This window comes from Lepeophtheirus salmonis, chromosome 5 (assembly GCF_016086655.4).
Source record: "Lepeophtheirus salmonis chromosome 5, UVic_Lsal_1.4, whole genome shotgun sequence".
Taxonomy (NCBI): Eukaryota; Metazoa; Arthropoda; class Copepoda; order Siphonostomatoida; family Caligidae; genus Lepeophtheirus; species Lepeophtheirus salmonis.
Window position 1 is genome coordinate 38,228,488 of NC_052135.2, and position 20,836 is coordinate 38,249,323.

The window sequence follows — 20,836 nt, forward strand, 5'->3', positions numbered from 1 at the left end:
AAAGAATTTCGGGATAAATTTTTTTGATCAATACCTCTTGATAGTGAAATTGCAAGCCACATTTGAGTGTCATATTTTATGATAAATAATACCAATTTTAAGAGGTTTTTGCTAGGTTTTTATTCGATATATAATATCGCAAAATGTGATTAGCTTTGGTAAGCCATCTAGCCTCGTGCAAGGTTCCTTGTAATTTAAGAGGTAAGTGGGAACCACGAGGAATTTTTCCAGACTGAATTTCCAAAACAAGTTCGTTTAGGTAGTAGCATTGGTGTAATTACTTAAATCTTTCAAAAAGTCTTCATTAATTTTTTTAACTTTTCCTGCAACAGGCCTGAAATTGGCGCCTGACATTTTTTTGTAAATCTTCATTTATTGATTTTCCAATTGAGCCCCTTTAAAGACTTGGTCCTTGATGACCACCATCAAATTTTTTGAATCAATGTCAATTTATTCATGTGTAGTTGAAACACCAGCCAAATTCAAGCCTCCTTGCAATGCCAGACCAAATTCCTAAATTTGTTTGCAACCATCACATAAGATAGCAACTATGGATTCTAAGCTTTCATGATCTTCTAGAACTGATAATATTTCCCTATCTTGATCCTTTGCTTTCTCATTTCTTGGTGAAACATGGTCAATGTATTCATGTAGGGATTCTTAAATGAGGGAAAGACCAACATTAATTTGTTTGTATAATTTTAAATTTCAAAAAAGAATAAGAAAGTTTATTCTTGTTAATTTAAATTTTTATTTTCAAATCATGAAAGTTACAATTCCCCGCCCTATATATTTTATGTGAAGAAAAATTAAAAATATTCTATGTTAGAGTACATTTAATAATGTTAACTATATGCTCCTCTTTTTTTCTGCAAAATATATTTTTTGGTATGAAGCTGCCATTGCTTCTCTCTTGATGCTCAACACTTTTAACTTTTTGCCTATCTAGTATATTTGATTGCGCAATTAATTCCATATCTTCGAAAAAAGAATTAGATATAGCATCTACTGCTGTATCTGACAACCGAAATATCTCCGCCCTTATTGCAAAATTAGGGTAACTCCCCTTATTATGGTCAGATTTTTGGAATTGTCTCACAGATTCTTCTTCAAACTCTAAGTTCTCATCAACATTTTCAGGCATAGGGAAATCTTCCACATCTGAAAAAAAAATTTAAGGACTGATTATAAGAATTTTGGTCCATTAGCCGTTTCTCTTCGATATTTTCACGCTCAATTTGACATTCTCTCCTACTGGCAGTATCCAAATTATTTCTGGGAGTGACACACTCAATAGGTCCTAACATCCCCACCCTATTTTTTTTAATCAATATAGGCCTGCCATTCTTGAAGGGGGATCTTTCATTCACATTTGTATTTATCTTTTGGAATTTTATTATCATAGCAATGACATGAAGCGATACCAAACATTTCCTCACATTCATTAACGAACTTTTTGACAAAAGGATTATCAGTGTTCAACACATTTTAAGAAATCCTGTCAACTTTTTCCTCTATTTTTTGAATTTTACTAGCAACAAAAGTATTCGTTCATTGCAGGAATGCTGAATTGCACCCTTATTGACAAAACTAAATCACCAGTTGTTAAATAAGCCTCTCTTTTAAACCATTTACCAGGACAAGTTTGATTTAAGTCTTGCTTTACAATTAAAAAGAATTTATAGAAATCCTTTATAGATGGGAGAATCGCAGGATTTAGATCACTGGGCTGACCAAAAAGGAAACGTAGGGTTAAACTTCTTCTAGCCATTGTTATTTCTGTTTGAATACTTCTTTGTTAAAAATCACTTGCATCGCATTTATAATTAAGTACTCTTGAACGAACAATGGTTCGATTTGATGTTGTTCTATTAAAGAAACATGTTAATAAGTCCATTTTTCAAAATACAAAGAGGTAATAATAAAGAACGCTAAATTTTGATTTCTTTGTTCCAAATGTATAAAGTAAATTTACATTACAAACAGCATTTAGCATTTATGCTATCCACATTATTATATACTAACTTATATAGAATTAAAAAAATATATATTGGCAGATTTTTCTCCTTTTCATAAGTAATTTTTATCTTTTTCGTCTATTTTTGCACTAAATCCGGGGGCACTCAAGAAGTAAGGGATTTAAATTTAGCAAAAAATTACATATCGCAGAATATCATTTTTTAAGTACATAATGTTTTTTTTTTATAATCATTTCGGGACTTTTTTCTATTTCTTTTTGGATGAAAGGTTGCGCGATACAATAAAAATAACGACGTGATTAGCGAGAAAGGAATGTTTACTTATTGCCTGATCATTTTCAGTAGACATATCGTCCATCTTGGCCACATATTTTTATTTATGAGTTACTAAGACTTGGACGGTTTGCATATATTATGACCAGAGTGTTATGTATTTAATATATCCTTACATGTTTTTATCTTCTTCGTCTATGTATTATAAGTACTGTGTTTTACGTGTTATAAATAGTATCGTCTTTTGTAAATATATTAGAGTATAGTTAGAATACACATGATCTAGTGTTACATTATTCCTCCACGTGAATTCTTCTCCTCATGTCTCTTGGTCATCCTGGATCTCTCCTATTATAAATAAGCTTGCGTCTCTCCCTCGTCAAGACGCAACACAGAGCATTCGAGGTACTGTATTATAAATGTGTGTTGCTCACGACTTTTATAATTTAACAGAAGTAAACATCCTATTTGAATGACGTCACATGTGTGGAAAACGCTAGTCCATACTTGTATTTTGCTCTAAAATTACAAGGAACCTAACTCAAAATGTAAGTTTTTCTGCTTGCAAACTGGGCCTGGCACTATAAAAAGGATGGATTACATTTTATTTTCATACTATACCCTTGTAGGTATGAAAAATAAAAAAATATGTAGGTGAGCATCTATCTACGATTATGAATATAATACGGTAAACAAATATTTATATTAGTTGCCTTGTAGTAGTAAGTTTGGCCAACTGCATTTAATCATTTGTGAATATTTTTCAGTTTTCTTTGGAAAGAGAATATACTCCATTATCTTAATATTAGGTATAGTTTTATAATAAAAAAACAGTCATTATATCAAAGAAATCAATTATATATGAAACATAAGGTGAGATTATTTTTTCTTAACATGAAACGCCCATGGGTGAAAAAATAAACTTACAGCTAGATCTTAATTTGTGATTTATGCTGATATAAAGTTTATCTTGTCAACAGAACTGAAGATGATGCATTGAATAAGCCTCTGTTGCCTTGTGATTTTTACTTATCTCTCCAGAAAGAGATATATATTTGATTATAGTAAAAATTTGAATAATACTCGGGCAATCAAAGTTTCTAAAGATTTCCCACTTATATATTGCTTGCATTAGTTTGTAATACAGACCAATAATAGTTACACAACTAATAATAGGAAAAATTATGAAATTTCTACTCGCCTAACAACAATCACAATAAAAAAATAGCATTTGCATTTCCAAAATAAAACCAAATTAATCAATAAGATAAAATAATGGAGAACTCATAAATATGGATTGTAAATTTTGAAGAAAATCATTGACACTTTATTATTTTTTCAATCAATACTAAAACAATCGTTTTATTATATTGTTAAATTTTAACTATTACTTTCAGTAAAACAACTTATAATTATCTAGTATAGAAAACATTTAATAATCTATTTATTCGCGTTGAGATCCTAGATCTTTACAAGAGTAATATTCCTGTATGGCTGTTTAAGAGAAAGATTCCAAACTGAATGAGTTTTGGAATTTCAATGACATTCAGATATTTCTACAGAAGTTAAGAGGTGTCTTATATATTTTGAATAACACAATCACTTAACAGCTCCGAAGAACAATTTATAAAATTATATGTATTAGCAGAGTAGAATATGCATTCCAGACCAAAATATCGAGAAAAGAGAAGCATATTATCTTTACTAGTCTAGAATAAAGTGACTCAGTAGTAATAAAGCGATCAGGCGGGAGTTTGAAGTGTCCAGCTTATATAATTATTCGTATAGGCCGTATTGTTTATCACAAAGTCCAACTTATAAATGGAATTGATATAAATGTGATAGGAATGAGTGATTTCTGCGTTATATACATCCGGGAAACTGAAGGACTCTTATTAATGTAATAGTTTTCTTAGAGTAGGAGACGAAGCAGAGGTGACTTTCAATAATTTCAAAGAAGGAGCTGTGGGTAGAGGATGGGAACTCTCTCTCTGCTCCTCACTGGGTATATCAGTCGATTATTCTGTCATTTTATGGAACTCCTTGGTTCTTATATGTAGAAGTATACGATGATTTCGTATAAGATCTTAAGAGTCAAGATCTCTTGACCAGACCATTACATTGAAGAGAGTTATATCATCCATCACCTTGATAAATTCTCAATTCACGTTGGTATATTAATATTATTGGTTTAATTTTTGAGTGAATAAAACATATTACATATGTAACGTCACTCCGCTCAGCCAATCAGAATGTAGACGCTAACCGAAGCACCTATATTACCCACTACCTTGAGAGCATTAGTCCACTCAAAAAATCCTGAGCGCACTCCCGCTCAGTTAATAATTTCGTGAGCTTGCTCCCCCTCAATTAAAAATGAGCAGTGTTCATTTATTCGCTCATATAGAAGTACTTTAGTTTGTCAACTCTTCAAGATTGCAATTAATTTCCTAAAATTTATATACCTATATTATTTATTCCAAAAAATGAAGTGAAATAAGGTACATAAATAAATAAAATTGTATTTAAAATATTGTGGTTCCCAAACAGTGTGTCTTGAAGTAAGTTCAAGTGTGCCGTCCGATTTGTGACAACCATACATTATTTGTAATAGCTATTAATAATTTAAATAATTGGTTTAATTAAAGTAAGTGTGTCAATAAATTTTTATTTGTCTTTTGGTGTACTCTGGGCACAAAACTTGGAGAATCACTGGCTTAGGGTACATGTTAGTTTGAGGTTTCGTCCACTTGATAAGAAAATCGTATTTTATTTGGGAAAATTCGTTTTAAAAAAAATCATCTTGCAACGTAATTTCCACACACGAAGGAGCTGGGAGATCTCTGAGGGAACTGATGTCTGAATCTTCTTAGAGTGGTTAGTTACATGAAAGGCAAACTCGTCAACCGAAGACAGCGGAGAGCCACAGATACAGCATAGAAAAAAAAATCTAGGTTATCTTGAGACATAATTTCAACCTATCGTTTCTTGCAATTATAAAATTTTTCTTTAATTCTTCAATTTTTTGATGTTATCTCATAAGATGCAGAAACGGAAAAAGTAATACAAATTTATATAAATGAGCGAAAATTCGAGCGATTTTATCATTCATCTAAAGTGGCGAGCGCGCTCCCGCTCAACAATTTTGAGTGGCGCCCACTAATGCTTTAGTTATGAGTGATAGGATACTAGGTACTTTTTGATTTACTCTCAATCAGGATTTATACAATTTTCATATCCCTACTATATTGATCTTTACTTTTTATGTAAATGGGTTTAAATGCTTTATGTAACATATTTTTAGAGCAACTATTAACACTGTTTATTTCAATTAAAACTATGCGAAAGTATTTATTTGTGTAAAACTAGTATATTTTTGAATTTTTTTGTTTCATCAGAAAGGATATTTATTTTGGTTAACATTTAAGACATAATTTAATAGTGTTATTCCTTGACGAAATGAATGCACGAAAATAGATTTAAAAAATTAATGATCATTTTGACGCGGTTCATATAATGAATAGGTAATGGGATTTATATAAACATTGCATCACTAAAAGACAAATAAAACTTAAAATGAAAAAAAAAAGTATGAATTGTGCTCCAATTGAAGCGACTATAATACCTAACTTGTGACGTGTAATAATAAGTAGAAGATTTTGAGTTTTCAACATGAAATAATTGTCACGCAATTTTTATTATTTGTGTTAAAAATTTATAGATAAATAAAAAATTGGTTTCACTAGAATTTTTTTATAAAGTCTATCACACATTGGATAAGAATATAGTTCATGAGAGAAAAGCAAAGGGGCAAAAGTTGATCATGAGAAGATCACAACTCTTCCTTTTCCTTTGGCTCACCGCTAGAAGGCTTTTCTTTTTTGACCGTTTCCTTTTCACTTGATTCCTCATCCTCATTTTCCTCCTCAAGTTCGATGTCTATATCCTCCTTATTTTCCTCCTCAGGTTCGATGTCTACATCATCCTTATTTTCCTCCTCAGGTTCGATTTGTATATCCTCCAGAACTTTTTTTTTCTCATTTTCAGTTTCTTTTACATCTTCATCCGTTTTAGTTTCTTTGTCAGGTTGATATGTCTCAGCTTTTACGTCATCCGACTTATCAACATCACCTATAAACATTCATTTATAAAAGTAAGTCATTATTAAATATTATAACTCATAAAAATATACTATACGGAATAAAAAGAAAGAAAAATAAAGGTTAAGTGTACATAGTAGACACCTGAAGTATAATAGATATCAATTTGTTGTCCAAAATTTATGATCAATAATGTTATACATATCGTACAGATGCGTGTTTTTTTTTATAAATATATATCCTTTTAAAGTTAGGAAAAATGAAACTTTATTAATTTTTAAGTCCAACAACCCACCCATGCCTCATTTAAAAATGAACACATACCTCAAGAATTGATGGGGCAACTTTGGGGTATAACAAACTATCACTTATTTAAAAAACTCGAATAAAATATGAAGGACTAAAACAATAATTGCAGTCCACAAGGGAGAGGGCTGATTGTCGGGTATGATAGAGGTGGAGGATTCAGTAGAGGGAAGATTTTCACTAATTGAACCCCTGGACTTAATCCAAACAAGGTCAGGAACAAGCTCTATGTAATCCTCTGATTGAAGACAAAAGTAAAATAAATCTATATTTTGCTTTTAAATTAATTTACCTGATCCCTCTTCTGGCTCAGCAACATTTTCATGGGTTTTTTTGCTCTTCTTTTTTTTCTTCTTCTTAAGCTCATCGGCTTTAATCTTAAGTTCTTCTGCTTCCTTCATTAGTTTCTCTTTTTCCTCAGCAGCTTTGGCAATTTTAGCTTTATTCACCAAATATTTCACCTTTTATTTAAAAAAATAGTTTTGCCAATATTTAATTTTATATATTTTTTTATTACTTACTTCTCTATCCAGTTCTGATGCTTTTTCGGCAATCATAAATACTGTCGTTTTGGGCATCTCGTGCATAGGTTGCTCACTTAATTCCTTCTCAATATGGTCCCTCCATTCCAAAGTTTCACTGATTTTCTTTTCAAAGTTATCAAGTTCATTGTCTTTAAACCAATGTGCAGAATTACGAGCTTTGCCGAGGAAAAACTGACTTGAGTTGACCATACTCCTCAACACTTCAAATGCTTCTGGCCTTTCAGTATGTTCACGAACTCTAGCAAATAAGCTTGACGTAAGCTCATGTAGTTCCGTCAACTTTGACTGCATTAATTTTGTTTCGGTGTAGGGTCCAACTTCTTCATCGATCCAATCTGAGACTTCCGACAATTTATTGGAAATCTTTTCTCTTTCCTCCTCTGTACTGGACTTTTCATATAGTTCTTGATATAATTTGTCTTTCATATCAATAACGAAGGACTCAAGTGTATTTTGAGCATTTTCACGCTCTCTTTTTTCGTCATCCTTTTTATCTAGTGCTCTAAGCTTAGCGATTGATTCATTGACAGCCTCTTCTGAAGGATGAGCTCCATTTAATATAACAACTTCAAACTCTAGTGGTTCTTTGATAATAACAATTTTGGGTTTCTTAGGTTCTTTGACCTTCTCCTTTTTAGTTCCGTTTTTCTTACTCCCTCCATTTTCCTCCTTTATGGAGTCATCTTTCTTATCTCCAGAAGATTCTTCATCTTTTTCTTCCTCTTTAGATTTTTCTATAAATGAGTAGGTATAAATTTATAACTATTATTTGTTCTGCAACAACAAAAAAAAAAAAAATTACCTCCAAAAAGACTGGAAAAAGTGTCACCTATTTTTGACCATGTATCACTGGCTTCAGTGTCACTGTCATTTTTCGAGCCACCAGCACCAGATTCCTTTAGTTTATTTTTCTCTTCAGCTTCTTGCTCTTCAACTGAAATAGTTTGTTCAAACACAGCTTCGATAGCCGAGACAGTAATGAAGCCAGATTCATTCAATATAAAATGGGCCTTTACACCTTTACTTTCAATATTTTCTCCTGTATTATTTTCCAATGCTGATTTAACACCCTTCACAGTCACTTCGGTTAAGTTAAATCCCCCAATTCGACTGAAAAAGTATTTAAAACATAAATATATATAAAAATAAAAACCATCAAATATATAGTTTTACCTGACTTCAATTTCCCCAAGATAAGCAACATCGTTCAAGTTGACATTAAATACAAAATCATCAGAGAATTTGTTAAATGTCATTATTTTCTTTTGTGGATAATTGTTGCTCCTTCCGAAAAGAGATCTTCTGACCTGTTTGACTTGGGGCTTATCGTCATCATCCACAAAGTGTCTCTTGAAATCAACATCGATTGGGAAAATAACCGATTCCTTCGTAATAAACTTTTTTACCTTGAACCCATTTGATAGATCTGCAGCCTTATAAACTGCACCCATAGCAGCAGCTTCATCCGTATTTAAATTCTTGCTGAGTTCGAATCCAACTCTTTCAGCTAAAACTTCTTGTAATTTAGGAACACGAGTACCAGCTCCAACTAAAATAACCTCAGATATCTCTTCCATTTTCATACCACCAGCATTTTTAAGAGCGTCATCAAAAACTCTCAAGGAGCGATAAAAAAAATCAGGAATTAATTCATAGAACTCTTCTCTGGAAATAGGAACTTTTAAGTCAATGTCTTCCATGACATTTTCAACTTGAGCATATAATTTGGAGTTGGCACTTAGCACATTTTTTACACGTCCAGCTTCTTTAAAAAGTTTTCCCATGGCCCTAGGATTTTTTCGAACATCATTTTTACTCTTTTTCAAATCATTAAATTTCTGACCTAAGAGATCTCGTAGCTTTAATTGGAGATCCAAGCCACCTAAATCTCTATCATAAGCTACGCCAAGAATTTGAGCCATGGGATGAGTCTCAGAGAATCCTCTCTCTTTTGTTTTCATCATTTGGAAGGCTACGACAGAAACAGTCGTATCCTGTGCACCCATATCAAATAATATCAAATTTTTTGCTGTAGAATTAATCTCCTTTCTACGGAACATTCCATAGTTGAGAGCCACAGCCATAGATTCGCTTATTAACTGAAGGCAATCCAAATTGGCCATTTTTGAGGCTCTGAGAACAGATCTCCTTTCAGCTTCATTAAAAAAAACGGGTACAGTGTAAACGGCATCTTTAATTTTTTGACCCGTATAAGATTCAGCAATACTTCTGGCATGGGTGAGAATCATGGACAGTAGTTCCTCGGGTGTATAATATTCATTTTCTGCATGTTTAAATCGGACGCCTCCCGTAGAAGGATCCTCTTCAAGATCATAGTAAGGGAATTTTTCCTTAAAATTTTGAACAACAGGATGGTCTATGGATTTTGCCAATAGATCTATGAAATACACGTAGCATGTCTTGGGATATTTCACACAATTTTGGAGAGCTTCAGAGCCGAAAGCTCTTTCACCGTCACGAAAACTCACGGTAGTTGCCGTCTTTCTCTTGGATTCCACATTTAACGCGATTTCCATTGGGACACCAGGCTAGTAAATACAGGCATAAAGTATTACAATCATCATATTTCAATAATAAGCCCTAAAGAAAACTTACGGAAACGACCGCCACTTTAAACCATTCACTTCCCAAATCAACGCTCATTACAGCGGCAGAATGGGAAAGTGGAATAGAGGCCAAGAAAAGCGACACACATATCCACATCAGATTCTTCATCATCATAGCGTCTGCCGACTCAAGAATTCCTCAACTAAAAGATGACCAACTCTACAACAAGAATAAGCCTTATTAGAAGGATGTCTTAAAACATAAGCACTATAATTACTAAGTAATTATTAGTAGAAAGTATGCCGGTGGAGCTATAGTAGTAGACTAGTAGTAAAAGATGGAAGATGGAAACACAAACTGAGAGACAGAGAGAGCTGAGACAGGAAAAGTTATAGGAACAGACTGTCAATTTGAGATGACGTCATCATAAGCACATTCTTCACTTGGCGATCTCTGATTGGTTCATTATTCCCCTCCACCTTTTTCATATGTGGCCCGCTAACACTAAAATAATCTAGGGGGATTCTTCTCAACATTGAGAATGGATTACATTCTATCAACAAATTATTCGTATTAACTCTTTGTGAAATTTCCACTTAAAGAAACCAAAATTGGTCGTCGTAGTAAAATAATGAGAAAGGGCATATTTAAATCAAATAAATGCTTTACCGTATGGCTAAAATTCTTGAGTATCTTAACTCATCCCACAAATTGGAATAATAAGCCTATAATTTACTCAAATATGTCGATGAAATATTGGACTTTATTAATATATTAAGTTAAAAAATAAATAAGAATTTTCTCATTAATTTTTTTATTTTTGTACGGTGTTAATTGTTTTTATGTTGACGCATCACATATTCTCTATTGATTCAAATTAAGAGGCTCTTTGATGCTGCACTATTTATCGATATCATAGAAGGGATTAAAATCCCTAGTTACTATTAGCAGAGTTTCCATGATACCTTTTTTACTCTAACTTCTTAATACTTTAATTCTCAGCATTGATTTTATAAGAATGTATCATGTGATGTAACAAATATTTGTGATCACATATAATATTTTAATTTAGATAAAAAGTTTCATAAATGTAATTCAAAACATAATAGAATTCTGAACTCGACATTAAAGTTGGGAAGTTCATTAATTATTACTAGAAAACTTAATATTTCTAAGCTCTTTACATCTATCTATTAAAATGAGAAAAAGTGTTGCCTCTCCATCTCCCACAATTGTAAATGTGATGAAATTTTATTAATATTATATTTCCCTTACGGGAAAGACACGTAGTGCTTAAAAAACTGTTTAACGAATTTTGATTCGCTGAAGTCAACTGCCAAACCATTACGTCAATAATATTGTTGATAGTTCACCAGCTACTCTATTTTTTCCTTTTCTAGATTTAAAGGTAAAAACGTAAACAAAATGTCATATAAAAGGAAATTTTATATATTATATAGAAAAACAGTAATTTGATATCAATTTTATAGATTATATAGCCGAATCCTATCTTTTTGTCATTGATAATGTTAATTATATATAATAAAGCGATCATTAATTCATTCATAAATCATAAATTCGAATCCATTTCCAATTACATAAAGTTTTATAATAAATACTCGCTCAATATAATATCAAATGAATTAAAATTTCTCAAAATATCACGTGTAATTTTTTATGTATGAAAAAAGTACTTACAAAATTTAACTCCGTACTTAGTCAGTTGTATTCATTAAGAACTGTACATTTCGAATGAAGCTACTTCCTAGGATTATAGGAATAGAGTTCCACGCCCTTTTACTACTCAAGGCTAGAGGGACCAATGGTATCAATTTAGATGTATATATATATATTAAACGCATTGATATATAATTATCTGTATTCGCCTATTAATATTTGCGTGGGAAATCATTGATTTGAATGGAGGAGGATGGGGTTGCAAACTTGGCGAAAGTACTGAATAATTTTTCCAAGCACTTACATTGAAAATATATTAACGTTATATAAAATGTTAATTTATGAAAGAGTGTAATAATTATCACTAGTATTTCCATTATGAGTTTGGAAGGTTAGGTATACACAACGGATTAATGGAAACTACATTTTCTGATAACTTGACTTATTACCTTTTATTAACGTCTGCTTTAAGATTAGTTTTCTAAAAGAAAACAAAATAATTGTGAAGTAAAAGCACCCCAGGACAGTCGAATGTCTCCCATGGATCGCAGATATACATATAATATATTATATTTTAAGATTCTAAAACAATCTTTCAATACATTATAACACATTAATCAATGTGTTACAATATATATTAAGTATTAAATTGATAATTGATTGATACAGTGATCTCTGATCTCATAGGGAATATTATATAGAGAAAGATGACATTTGTGAGTGGTGCCATCTAGGAGATGTACTTCGTATGTACAACTTTTCATCACTGAATGCAGAGGTTTGGTTGTGAGCCTGTTAAGGGAAAATAGTTGAGTTAAAGAAATTATGATAACATTAGGGACTTTGGTGAATGACATTGATACGGTCGCCAAAAGAGCTCGTTTGAATCGTAGCAAGGAGATAATTGTGGAAGGAGTAGCTATTCCTTGCCATGAAGAAGCTCTCAAAACCGTGCCTTTTTTCAGGGGTTGTCTTTCATTTAATAATCACGGTGGTGATAAAATCGACCTCTCAGGATCTGGGATTACTTTTAGAGGTTTAGCCTACAATCTGAGATTCGTATATGTACATGAATATTTGAGTCCGTCGTATGCTGTTCGGTTGCTCTCAGAAGCACTTGATCATGGGTTTGTAATTAAATAATAAGTTAACATTGCCTAACCTATTAATGTTAAAAGCTAAAACTAATTCCTTGTATTTTTGTTAGAAATATTCAAGAGATTCTCCACGCTGCAGATTATCTCCAAATACGCCGCTCTGCTCATTTGGCCATTTCATTTATGCGCAAACATCTTGATCTCTCTAATGTATTTTCCGTTCTTCGTCTGGCTAATGATCTACATTTAAAAGGACTCAAAGAATCATGTTTATCCTATGTTGGTTATCATATTCATCAATTTCATAGTGAGGACCTCAAAGACGTAGACAACGAGTCCTTGTCTCAAGTGCTATCATATCCTAAAATGCTCATTCAAAGCGAAGACGATGTCTATGAATTCATTCAAAAAATACCTTGTTCTCAAAGAAATTTTGCTCATCTTCGAATCAATTTATGCTCATCAGCTATTAGAAAAAATCTTAACGAAGTAGAATGTGATGAGTCAATGATTCCTAGAAAGTGGCCAAAGTTATTGGTTGCTTCATTTTCTGATTGTCCTGAAGCTCGATATATTCAAAAATCCCATGATCTTGCATATGTATCAACATCTGAAGAAGATGAGGATGATGAAGAAGGATATCTTTCTCGAAGGCGAAAAAGGCTCAAAGTTATGGATGAGTTTCGAGCTAAATGTTTGGAAAAAGAAGAGGATTTTATTCAAGTGTATGACTCAGAACGTGAAACCTGGTCAAAGGATGCTATTGTGCTTTTCAAAGGGGGAGATAAGCATGGTTTTATGTTGTTAGGGGAAAGAAACACAACCATAGGCTTTCGAAGATCGGATCAGTGTGAGGATTGCTCTGTTCCAACGCCAAATAAGCCTAATTTGCAAACCATTTGGAAATTAGACTTAGAAGAAAACATATGGAAAGAGATTTGTCCTTTTCGAGAAGAATTGATTGGTCCTATGAAGGCTGTGTACTTGAATAATATTGTTTATGTAATTGGTCTTGACCGTGATTTGGATATTGTGCGAAGGAAATATGACCTAAGTACCTCAGAAGTTGAAGGAAGGCCCTTCGGAGATGATAAAATATCTCCAGAATTGTTCTATAATTCAATATTTACTCATGACAACAATAAAACACTTTATCTAATGGAGTGTGGAGATCAAAATCGTAGAAACACCAGCCGACGAATAATTTTATCATTGAATATCTCAGATGATAGTGATTGTTGGACTGTTATGGAGAATGGCTTTCGCGGAACTATTTATTCTGACAGCTCTGTTACATTTGCTTCTCCTGATTTGGCATATATCTCAGGCGGTCGAAATCCATCAGCTACTAAAAGTTTTCGATCGTGGTGCCCTAGTGATGGTGTTTGGACGGATCTCAATCCAATGAATTCTGTCAGATTTGCTCATGGAACTTGTAACTTAGGTGATGGTAATATTGTAGTCATTGGAGGTAGGGGATTTTTTGAAAGGGACATAGTTTCTTCTTACGAAATCTATCATCCTGATAAAGATCAGTGGATACTAGGTACAAAAGAGACTTTCGGGAAAAATTACTATCCGAATAATGTATTCATGGTTAACAAGCCTCTTCGAATCATATTTCGTGATGCGGATCACGAAGAAGGAAAAGATTTTCTTTCCTATGTTCATACATAATAATTAATTCTTCAGAGGTTGTTTCAAGTGATGAAGATGATTTCAGCCAAAGATATTTTTCTTTAAAAAAAAATCCTCATATCATAGTCATTAAATTTTATGATAAGATATACTTAGTCATGTTTTTTAAATCAAAATATTTAACAAATTTTAAATATTTTTATACCTAGTACTTTTTTCATATTAAGCGAACTTGTCAGAAAGTACAGTTTCTTTGAGTAAATTTTTCTCCCTAAATCATAAGTCAATCATAAAATTTTCAGTCAATTATTTCCTATTTGAAAAAAAAAACGTAACATTTCTTTCTTCTTCAATCATAGTTTCATTTGTATTGTTATATGTCAATTTGTGACAACAATTAAACCATAATTTAATTTTGTTTGGCGTGTATGAAATTGATTCGTATTTTGTTAGTGATGTCTTATGTATACTCATTGATACATTCTTGTTAATTATTTAATTATTCTTTTGTTTACCAATATGAGAATTAACTGCCAATAAATAAAGGAGTATTAATTCTCTTTAACAAATTTCGTTAAAATAGAATTATGCTTCTAAACTGGGAAATAAAAATTATAGCTCATTGGGTTTTAACATTAATCGTGTCATGTTTTTGTATTTTGTTTCAATTGTATAGAAATTAGAATAGATCCTAAAAGCAACAATAAACTTTAATTAAGGGTTTTTTTAAAAGTTTTAATATCTTAACCGACCTTCTGTAAAAAAAAAGTAATTGAATTGAATATGGATACTATTTATAAAAAAATGTCATTCGAAAAATATTTAAAAAATTATATTAAAAAAGGCCGCTCGAAAATATTTTTTAAGAACAAAAAAGGCCATTTTATTTTCTAAAATTGTGAAAAATTAAAAAAAAGGAAAAAATGAAAAGAGCCCTGCATATTGATTTTTGCATCAGTAATTACTTATTAAGATTGGGATTCTCGCAATTCGTTACGTATAGAGCCCTGCACTATGTAAGGACGGATTAAAAAGTAGGTTCTTATATGGTTTGGACTTTTCAAATATTAATGCCATGAATTATTTGAATATTTTTAATAAATCGTCATTTTTCAGAAATGACGTATAGTCGAGGCTGGTTTTACTGTGAACGGGGCAAAGACAAATGCGTGATCGACGCCCTTTTCTTTCCTTTTTTAAATTTGAATTTAATTTCAAATCTTCGTTGTTTTTAAAAAATACAAAATGAGGGACACTTTTTATATTGTTGTTTTGTTCAAATTAAATAGTTTTTTTATTAAAATACATTTCTAATTGTATTTATTATCACCTTTTTAGGAAGGATTTATTAATTTATGAAAAAATCTACTCTCTATTTTTTATAATAAAGTTCTGGGCCTTGAGTATAGATTTAATTTGTTACTTTTTACCATATTTTTTACATATTGAAATATATAACCTATGATGATGAAATTGCAGTATTTTTATAAAAGTACAAATGAGTCAAGTTCAAGCTGAAAAAAGGATATAAACCTGATTAAATCATTTCATTATTGCAAGATTTTTAAAATAAGATAATTTAAAAATAAAGAAAGACTAAAATTCAAAGGGGGAAAAAACGTAGAAGAAGAACCAAAATTTAGTGATATTTTGTTCTTAAATTTTACAAATTTCACCCCCTCCTTCACTAAAGCCAAACTTATAGGGCTATGGTTTCTCTTTTTTGTAAATCAAAAATATGATTACCCTTATCATATTTCATTTTACTAAAATGGGGGTAATTATTTCAAAAACTCGACTGTAAATGCAAGTATTATTATGGAGATATTAATTTCATTAAACATTATTGCAATCAGATCTATGTTAATGTATAATCTAATTTTTTTTAAAAAAAACAATAATAATTCGCATTGACTATTTATCTTTACAAATTAAGAAGCGACTTTCAATGCATTATTATACCAAACAGAAGAAGATTTTTCAATTGATGGATAAGTAGAGCATTTTTTAAATATTATTTAATCTCAAACAATATCATATACATATAGATCGCTTCGATTTCCCAGTCCTTTGATCAATGATGACGTTTTGATAATCAGTCACCAGATGTTGGGTACTAGACTTGCAGCATGTTTTTCAGACATTTTACAATTGAACCTTGTAAATGTCTGAAAATTATTTGTTGTATTGTCGTGTTCAATAGTAGTATCATCCCACTATTTTTTTTTACATAAAATTTCAGCTTTAGTAGAAAGAAGATCCGACCAAAATGTTATTAATAAGATATATGATTATTATAGGTGAATATAAAAAGATATTTGTATCATGTCCGTTATAGTTTGTATTTTGATCGTTTTAGAGAGAGAGATAGTGTATGAAAATCAATATGAAATTTGTGGCAATTGATAGATAACTGTCAAAAGCTAAATTAAAACTAAGCTTTATAATGAAATACAAATGTACTAAACTTTCAGATACTTATCCACAGAAACCATCGAAATTTGAGGAAATAAGTTCAAATTAGCCATTATAACATTTACTTTTTTTATTAATAAATCATTAGGGGAAAAATGAAAGTAATAACACTGTTACATAACTCTTTTTGTTTAGGCTCGGACCGCAGTTTTATGAAATAAACGATAGTAGTGTCCTTACTTGTGGGATACCACTATTCATGTTCTTAAAATAAATAAAAAATGTAGACATTTTCTGGAGATATCCATTTTATTGGGCTTTAATAACAGCTTATTTCCATATTGAGTGTATATAAGGACATACATTTATTTAGATGAAACAGAAAAATAGAAGAAATGAGACCAACGTTCGTACGTAACTCGGAGCCATCCAATGTTGAGCTGAGTTGCAAATACAATCTAAAGGTATATATATAACATATGACATCGGGAGAGAGGATTTGAATGAATCAAGAGGAGGAGGCTGTCGCGGCGGGTACAGCCACAGGGACTTCTTTACTTTGTATTAAAGTGATGTTATCGCCTTTGAGCATAATGGTGCCCACATTCTTGGTCGTGCCTCTTTTTACGTGAACTTCAGCGGCGTCTGCAAGAACCAGATTCATGTACTCATCAAACCCAACGATATGGCCTTCAATCCGCGTATTCACGTTCTCGTAAAGCCACACTGAGACTCGTGTTCTGTTTTGAAGATATCTGAAGATAAGGTTGATGGGCTGTACCATCACCTTCTGCACTTTTTGATTTGCTCCTTGATAAGCCATTCTGAATCACGCCGTTTTCCCTTTGTAAACAAAAAAAAGCTATATTCGAATAAGAATATAATGTGGAGTCACAAAATCGGAGCCGGCCTCTTGGATTCCTTCTTTTGATTACTTTACTTTGCGTCTCTTCGCTTTTTAGCTTCCTTCTTCTTCTTTCCTTTCGTCTGCTGCTTGCTGTTTATTTCTTCCCTTTTTATTCACAAACATAGGCCTACGAAGTTGAAAGCACGTAACCTCGTATTCAACTCTAAAAATTGCCAACATTCTTGATGTTGGCCATTTTGGGGGCCTAAACAACCAAGTTTTAGAAAAATGAAAACCATTTTTTCATTCATATTAAGGAAAATAGTCAATTATTGGATCTTATCAATTTAGGGACTGTCATTTATTTTATTTATGTTATCCTGATTGGATGGGTCGGATGATTATCCCGCTTTTAGATTTTTCTTGTTTTTAATACATGTACTTAGTATTTTCCCTTTTTTATACGTACGTGATCACTGATCACTGATCATTTTATCTTATAAGTTATAACTTATAGACTATAAGTTATAATAAAGAATTCCTTTTGTCTCAAGAATAAATCCTACTTCTACTTACTCCTTCACGGCTCTCCATTTATTTCTGAATTGGCGACGAGCTTTATAATGTGTTCCACCTTAATACATAACAGGGACCAATAAATAAAAGAGCTTAAACCTTACTGTCTATCAATTTTTAAACCTCAAATTTTTATTCAGAATCCACCTGGTATCTCTAAGTATTACTGTATATTTTTAATTAACTTATAGACCTGAGCAAAAGTTTGATTAATCATTTTGCAATGAATTTCCATACAATTAATGCTTTATATTAATTAATCTAAAAATATTTTGTAATGTTATGATGAGCTGATAATAAAAAATCCAGTGAGCATATCCAGCAATTAGATTGTAAATTATATCCTATCATAGAATGTCCAACACTATTTATATGTTGTTTAATATTTTACATGAATGGTGAGGTTTATTAAATAAAATTTAAAAAGTCCATATATAATAATTGAGGATTATAGTATGTGTATATAATAAAACAGTGGATTAATTAGCAATTAAAAATTCTGCCTTTAGTTATTTCTAATTGAAATGTTTCTATTTTTAATTTAAAGCCTGCTGTAATTAGTAAAGTACAGGATTACTCTGGATAAACATTACTTAGTGAATCCATGATGTGGTTAATGATGAAATGGATGAATGAAGTAGATCAAGGTTACCAGACAATAACTTAATAAGGGCCAGGGTAACCAGGTGTGACAGTGTTTACCATGGTGCATGTGTCAAGAGTCTTACTATTACAAAAGTCTAAGAAAGTATGGATTGATTCCCTCCGAGTGTATGTCAAAGGTGGACATGGGGGGAATGGACTTCCATCCATTGGTGGAGTAGGTGGCTCGGGGGGTAGTGTTCTCATCACTCCCTCCAAAAAAGTCAAGTCTCTTTCCAATGTCTACTATGACCATTTTCCTAATGGGAAGCAGCGGCTCATCGCCTCTCCCGGGGAAACTGCTACAAAATCTCTAGTACGGGGTCAATGTGGAAAGGACATCAATGTTGAAGTAAATGGATCATTATTCCGTCAAAATAGTTAATATCTCCCTCTTTCTTAAGGTCCCTGTTGGTATTCAAGTATTTGATGATCATCAGCGTCTTCTCAAAGATCTTGACGATGAGAATCTTCAAGTTAGAGTTGCATTAGGGGGAAATGGTGGAGGACCATCCAATGGTTGGATGGGACAGAGTGGACAAGTACGTCACATCCGTTTAGATCTTAAGATCATTGCTGACGTCGGACTAGTTGGCTTTCCCAATGCAGGGAAATCCACTTTACTCAAAGCAATATCTAGAGCCAATCCAAAGATTGCCTCCTATCCTTTTACAACCATCAAGCCGAATTTAGGAGAAGTGCTCTATTCAAAAGATCAGCGTAAAATATCATTAGCAGATTTGCCGGGCCTCATTGAAGGAGCCTCTTATAATGTTGGAATGGGCCATCGTTTCCTTAAACACGTAGAGAGAACGCGTTTACTTCTATTTGTCATTGATGTGAATGGATTTGAACTTCAGAAGGGAGCTTTATATAGATCTCCTTTTGAAACACTGGTTTTACTCAATAAGGAGATTGAGCTTTATAATCCGGATCTCTTGAAAAAACCTTGCATCTGTGTTGTTAATAAAATGGATAGTGAAGGCTCTGAAGACAAATTTGAGGAGCTTCAAAGTCTAATTGAAAATTTTGGAAATAATGCTCTCAATTCTTTTGATTCTGATGATAAATTTTGTCCAACAAAGTTCCTCGAGATTAGTGATATATTACCTATTTCGGCAAAGTATTCTAAAAAATCAATATGTAAGCTCAAAGACTTGCTACGATTGCGTCTTGATGAATTTGACGATAAGAGTAATCGTGATTTAAAGACTGAAAGTGTCATAACTGAGGAATTGAAGGATCCATGGACGGATCCAAAGTTGATTATTTCCAATGATTTGTGATGTCATTAATTTATAAATAATTAATTCTTGCATTATTCAATAACATTATTTTTTTAAGCGTCAGAAGAAGATTGCTGCTATGAACACCGCCTTTATAATTAGGTCATGGGGAAGAAGTGCTCTAGAGTTGGTATAATTAAACGTTGTTATGAGTACGTTGGTGACTCATCGAAACGCTCTACGCGTTCGTTTTTACTATTAATATTTGATCAGGATTTGTTTCCCTAAAATAATTCCCATTGAATTAAAATACCATGTCTCACTTTTCGAGGCACTATATAAAATTATAACTAGTTATTACTTTTTATTTATATTTATTAAGATTCCCCTCTAATTTGACTAAGATGATGAACAATCTTGTATTTCATTTAATAACATTATCTGGAGTGTTTATAACATACAATATGAGCGTTAATTAAAGGAAAAAATAAGAAGGGGGATGAAGAAAGAAAGGAAACAGCAACTATGTCGCAAAACGTTCGACTTCTTGGCAGAAATTCAAGATCTGTATTTTGACTGAGCTACCAGAAGACTTGTAGGTGTTATTTAATGATAGAAAAGGCTTATATAATCGACTAAGCGTGTGAGCATGTACTTATAAAGTGTTTGGACTGTAGAGTTCTTGTTAGACATAAAAAGAAGTACTAGAGGAGGAAGAAACCTAGGAATAATGAAGAGGTAACGAGTGAAATAATAATTTTAATATGTACTTTGACGTAATAACATGAGTTATCCGTCTATCATTTGTAGTATTCTGACTAAGAATTCAGCAAGGGAAGTTATTTTTGGTGTGCTGTGGTGAAGGGGGAGAGCGAGCGAGCGCGAGGGAAACGCGAACGAAGGAAAAGGAATAGAGAGAGAGAGAGAGAGATAATAGAGAAGAAGAA

The 20,836-nt window shown here is 32.1% G+C and overlaps 3 protein-coding genes and 1 long non-coding RNA gene across 5 annotated transcripts; 2 read left to right on the forward strand and 2 right to left on the reverse strand.

Annotated features, from left to right (window-relative positions):
• Positions 1-5,602: 5,602 nt before the first annotated feature.
• On the reverse strand, positions 5,603-11,931 carry Grp170 (Grp170 co-chaperone). 2 transcript variants are annotated; one of them, XM_040713204.2, is made up of 7 exons: positions 11,470-11,931; positions 9,820-9,990; positions 8,377-9,752; positions 8,006-8,313; positions 7,180-7,937; positions 6,951-7,119; positions 5,603-6,383 (listed from the first exon to the last, which is right to left on the reverse strand). In XM_040713204.2, the coding sequence occupies exons 2-7, from the start codon at positions 9,943-9,945 to the stop codon at positions 6,085-6,087; spliced, it is 3,036 nt and encodes a 1,011-aa protein (XP_040569138.1). In that variant the 5' UTR covers positions 9,946-9,990; positions 11,470-11,931; the 3' UTR covers positions 5,603-6,084. The 2 variants fall into 2 exon arrangements, with proteins under 2 accessions (XP_040569138.1, XP_040569137.1); XM_040713203.2 differs by lacking the exon at positions 11,470-11,931 and adding an exon at positions 10,049-10,324.
• A 42-nt stretch (positions 11,932-11,973) lies between these two features.
• Positions 11,974-14,795, forward strand: LOC121118621 (uncharacterized). The gene is made up of 2 exons (XM_040713206.2): positions 11,974-12,575; positions 12,656-14,795. The coding sequence occupies exons 1-2, from the start codon at positions 12,274-12,276 to the stop codon at positions 14,220-14,222; spliced, it is 1,869 nt and encodes a 622-aa protein (XP_040569140.1). The 5' UTR covers positions 11,974-12,273; the 3' UTR covers positions 14,223-14,795.
• A 3,667-nt stretch (positions 14,796-18,462) lies between these two features.
• Positions 18,463-20,306, forward strand: LOC121118764 (GTP-binding protein 10). Its single transcript, XM_040713354.2, has 2 exons — positions 18,463-19,015; positions 19,068-20,306. Exons 1-2 carry the CDS (start codon positions 18,725-18,727, stop codon positions 19,947-19,949), a joined length of 1,173 nt encoding a protein of 390 aa, XP_040569288.1. The 5' UTR covers positions 18,463-18,724; the 3' UTR covers positions 19,950-20,306.
• On the reverse strand, positions 20,284-20,796 carry LOC139905462 (uncharacterized). Its single transcript, XR_011780221.1, has 2 exons — positions 20,660-20,796; positions 20,284-20,610 (listed from the first exon to the last, which is right to left on the reverse strand). It is a non-coding gene; the product is annotated as an uncharacterized lncRNA (long non-coding RNA).
• Between the last annotated feature and the right edge of the window lie 40 nt (positions 20,797-20,836).